This window comes from Lipotes vexillifer, unplaced genomic scaffold, assembly GCF_000442215.2.
Source record: "Lipotes vexillifer unplaced genomic scaffold, Lipotes_vexillifer_v1.1 scaffold1361, whole genome shotgun sequence".
NCBI classification, from domain to species: Eukaryota; Metazoa; Chordata; class Mammalia; order Artiodactyla; family Lipotidae; genus Lipotes; species Lipotes vexillifer.
In genome coordinates this window covers 22108-24528 of record NW_006788723.1, presented here as the reverse complement: position 1 = coordinate 24528, position 2421 = coordinate 22108, and the positions used below count along the sequence as shown (strand labels likewise).

General features: G+C 53.8%; 1 protein-coding gene across 1 annotated transcript in view; it reads right to left on the bottom strand.

The window, feature by feature from the left end:
* FGF10 (fibroblast growth factor 10) overlaps nt 1-1879 on the bottom strand; it is an 82039-nt gene extending 80160 nt beyond the window's left edge. Inside the window, exon 1 of the mRNA XM_007461741.1 lies at nt 203-1879. Coding sequence (XP_007461803.1) covers nt 203-521 — 319 coding nt within the window. The 5' untranslated portion in view covers nt 522-1879. The remainder of the gene's footprint in view (nt 1-202) is intronic.
* Between the last annotated feature and the right edge of the window lie 542 nt (nt 1880-2421).

The window sequence follows — 2421 nt, the reverse complement described above, 5'->3', positions numbered from 1 at the left end:
GGGGGCGCGCTGCGGGGAGGGGGTTAGGCGGCGCAATGTATACACCCGGGGGGGGGTGATTTAGTGTGAAAGTATTCCACTTAATCATTTTACAGGAGTTGGGGACGTAAATATTTAGCTGGCCACATCTGGAACAGATTGCCCCCCCTCCGTGGGGTGGGGTGGATAAGTGGAAGGAGGGGAGCGCGCATTTGTTACTTACTGTACGGGCAGTTCTCCTTCTTGGTACCGCTGACCTTCCCGTTCTCAATCTTGAGAAAGTACTTGGTGAAAGAGAAGAGCTTTCTCCAGCGGACATCTCCCTGGAGGTGATTGTAGCTCCGCACATGCCTCCCCGCACTGGAAGGAGAGGAGGACGAGGACGAAGACGAGTTGGTGGCCTCTGGTGACACCATGCCCTGACCAAGGGCTTGGCAGGTGACAGGGACGGAAGACACTAAGAACAGCAACAAGAAGCAGCAGCAGCAGCCGGGCAGGTGGGGAAAGGCTGAGGCACAATGTGTCAGTATCCATTTCCACATTGTACTGAAACTCTCGGCACTGGAAATTGTCTCATCAGAAGGAACATACTGGAACGGTAAGACCTGGTGCGAGGCAAGGAGACAGCTGGAGGTGGCGGCCGCTGGTTAGCTCCCTCTGGGCTCGGATCTGGCCAGAAGTGAAAGCACCAACATCCATAACTCCTCGGAACGGCCGGCTGCCTCTTCTCGCTCCTTTCTCGGATCCGCTGCCGCGCGCCCCTCGGTCTCCCGGTGAATGTGGACGTGGGTGGCCGCAGTAGCAGGAGCTGGTGGTGGCCGTCGTGGTGTGGGTAACCCTCGGTCTTCGCTCCCCCGGGAGTTACTTTGTTCTCTTCTTCACTCCTTTCTTCACCATGTTAGATGCAGCAAAAGGTCTGAAAAACAGATGACAGCACGGTGAACAAAACCCAAAGGGGCTGGGGTGGGAGGCTGGGGGAGGTATCTGCGCCCTTCTGCGGTTGGCACCTTCTGGTCCCTCTCCGCACAGCCCCAGCTTGCTGGCCAGTTCTAAAAGTGAGTCCCTTTGAGTTGTCAGAACTGGAGTCAGCTGCCCCGGTCGCCGTTGTTCTCTTCCTCCTCTTGCTTTCTCTTTTTGGTGGTGCCTGTTGATTTGAAGCCTCCAGAAAGTCACTTCTTGTTTGGAGGGGATGGCGGTTGGTGTTTTGTTTGGCCCTATTTCCCTCCCCCCCGCCGCCCCCCTTCCTTTGGAAAGCCCGCTTGTAAACAGGTTGAAGCCTGGAGTCTAAATGTCAGTGATTCTAAGCCAGAGGTGGGCTCTGCCTCTGCTGGCCAAACCTCATTTGCAGGGGTGGAGAAGCGGGGGGCGGGCGGGGGGAAAGGGGGTCAAACGGCGGTGGGACATCTGAAACCCTCGGCTGCTGGGAAAGCCGAGGAGAGGGAGGGGGAGGGGGCAGCGAGTGGGGAGAGCAGGGGAGCGAGGAGAAGGGAGCGCGATGCCTCTGCCTGGAGCTCGGGGGCTGCGGGTCCTTTCCTCGCCACCCGGGCCGCCGCAGCCTGCAGCCTCCGCCAGCGCCTCCAGCTTGGGCTAATTGCTGCGAAAGCGTCCTTGTGCTCGCAGCGCTGGTCACCGGAGCGAGCAGTATCCTCACGCTTTCCGAATTTTGCTGTCTTCCATTCTGAACCAATCCCCTCTGGGGAGCCCCTATCTCACTTGTTTTCCAGTATAGGATTTTTTATTTATTTTTTCCTTTTGGCAGTGAATTACTTGAGAGCCACCTGGAGCCTGGGGTTTGGCTGACTTTTTTTTCCCCCCCTCGCTCGCAGAAGCAGGGGAGGGCTGAGGGAGAAAACAGAAGATGCTGAGGATAAACCCTCCAAGGCAGTAGATTATAAACTGGTGGGAGCGAGCAAAGAAAAGGAAGACATAATTAGCTTCCTTTCCTCCTCTTCTGCCAGCTTCCAAGGAGGTCTCTGCTTTAATGAATCACTGATTTCTCGCTTCCTTTGCTGAAGTAAAAAGTTCACACTTTGGCCCTCTCTGACTTTTAAGCTCAGGGAGATTTATCACCACCCTTAAAAGTCGCCTCTCTCGGCGCAAATGAAATCAGGGACCGAAATGACCGATTTCTGATAGCTAACAAGGGTCGTTTACAGAATAACGCGTGCACTTCAAAGCGAACTCACTTTATTGAGATTGCAAAGATTTAACCATAGGATTTGGCCGAATATTCTGCTGTTTCCTAGGCAATTTCCTTTGCACTTTGCCATCAAGAGGTATTTTCTTTCTTCTGTCTTCAAATTTTAATGTTTAAAGGGCTCTATTTTACAATATAACTGTACCACCAGTCTCCCTCTCTTTTTCACATTCACCACCCTGAAACTCCTTCATTGCTAATAAACTTGCTCTTGTCTCAGGTACAGACAGAATCAAGTCCCTGGC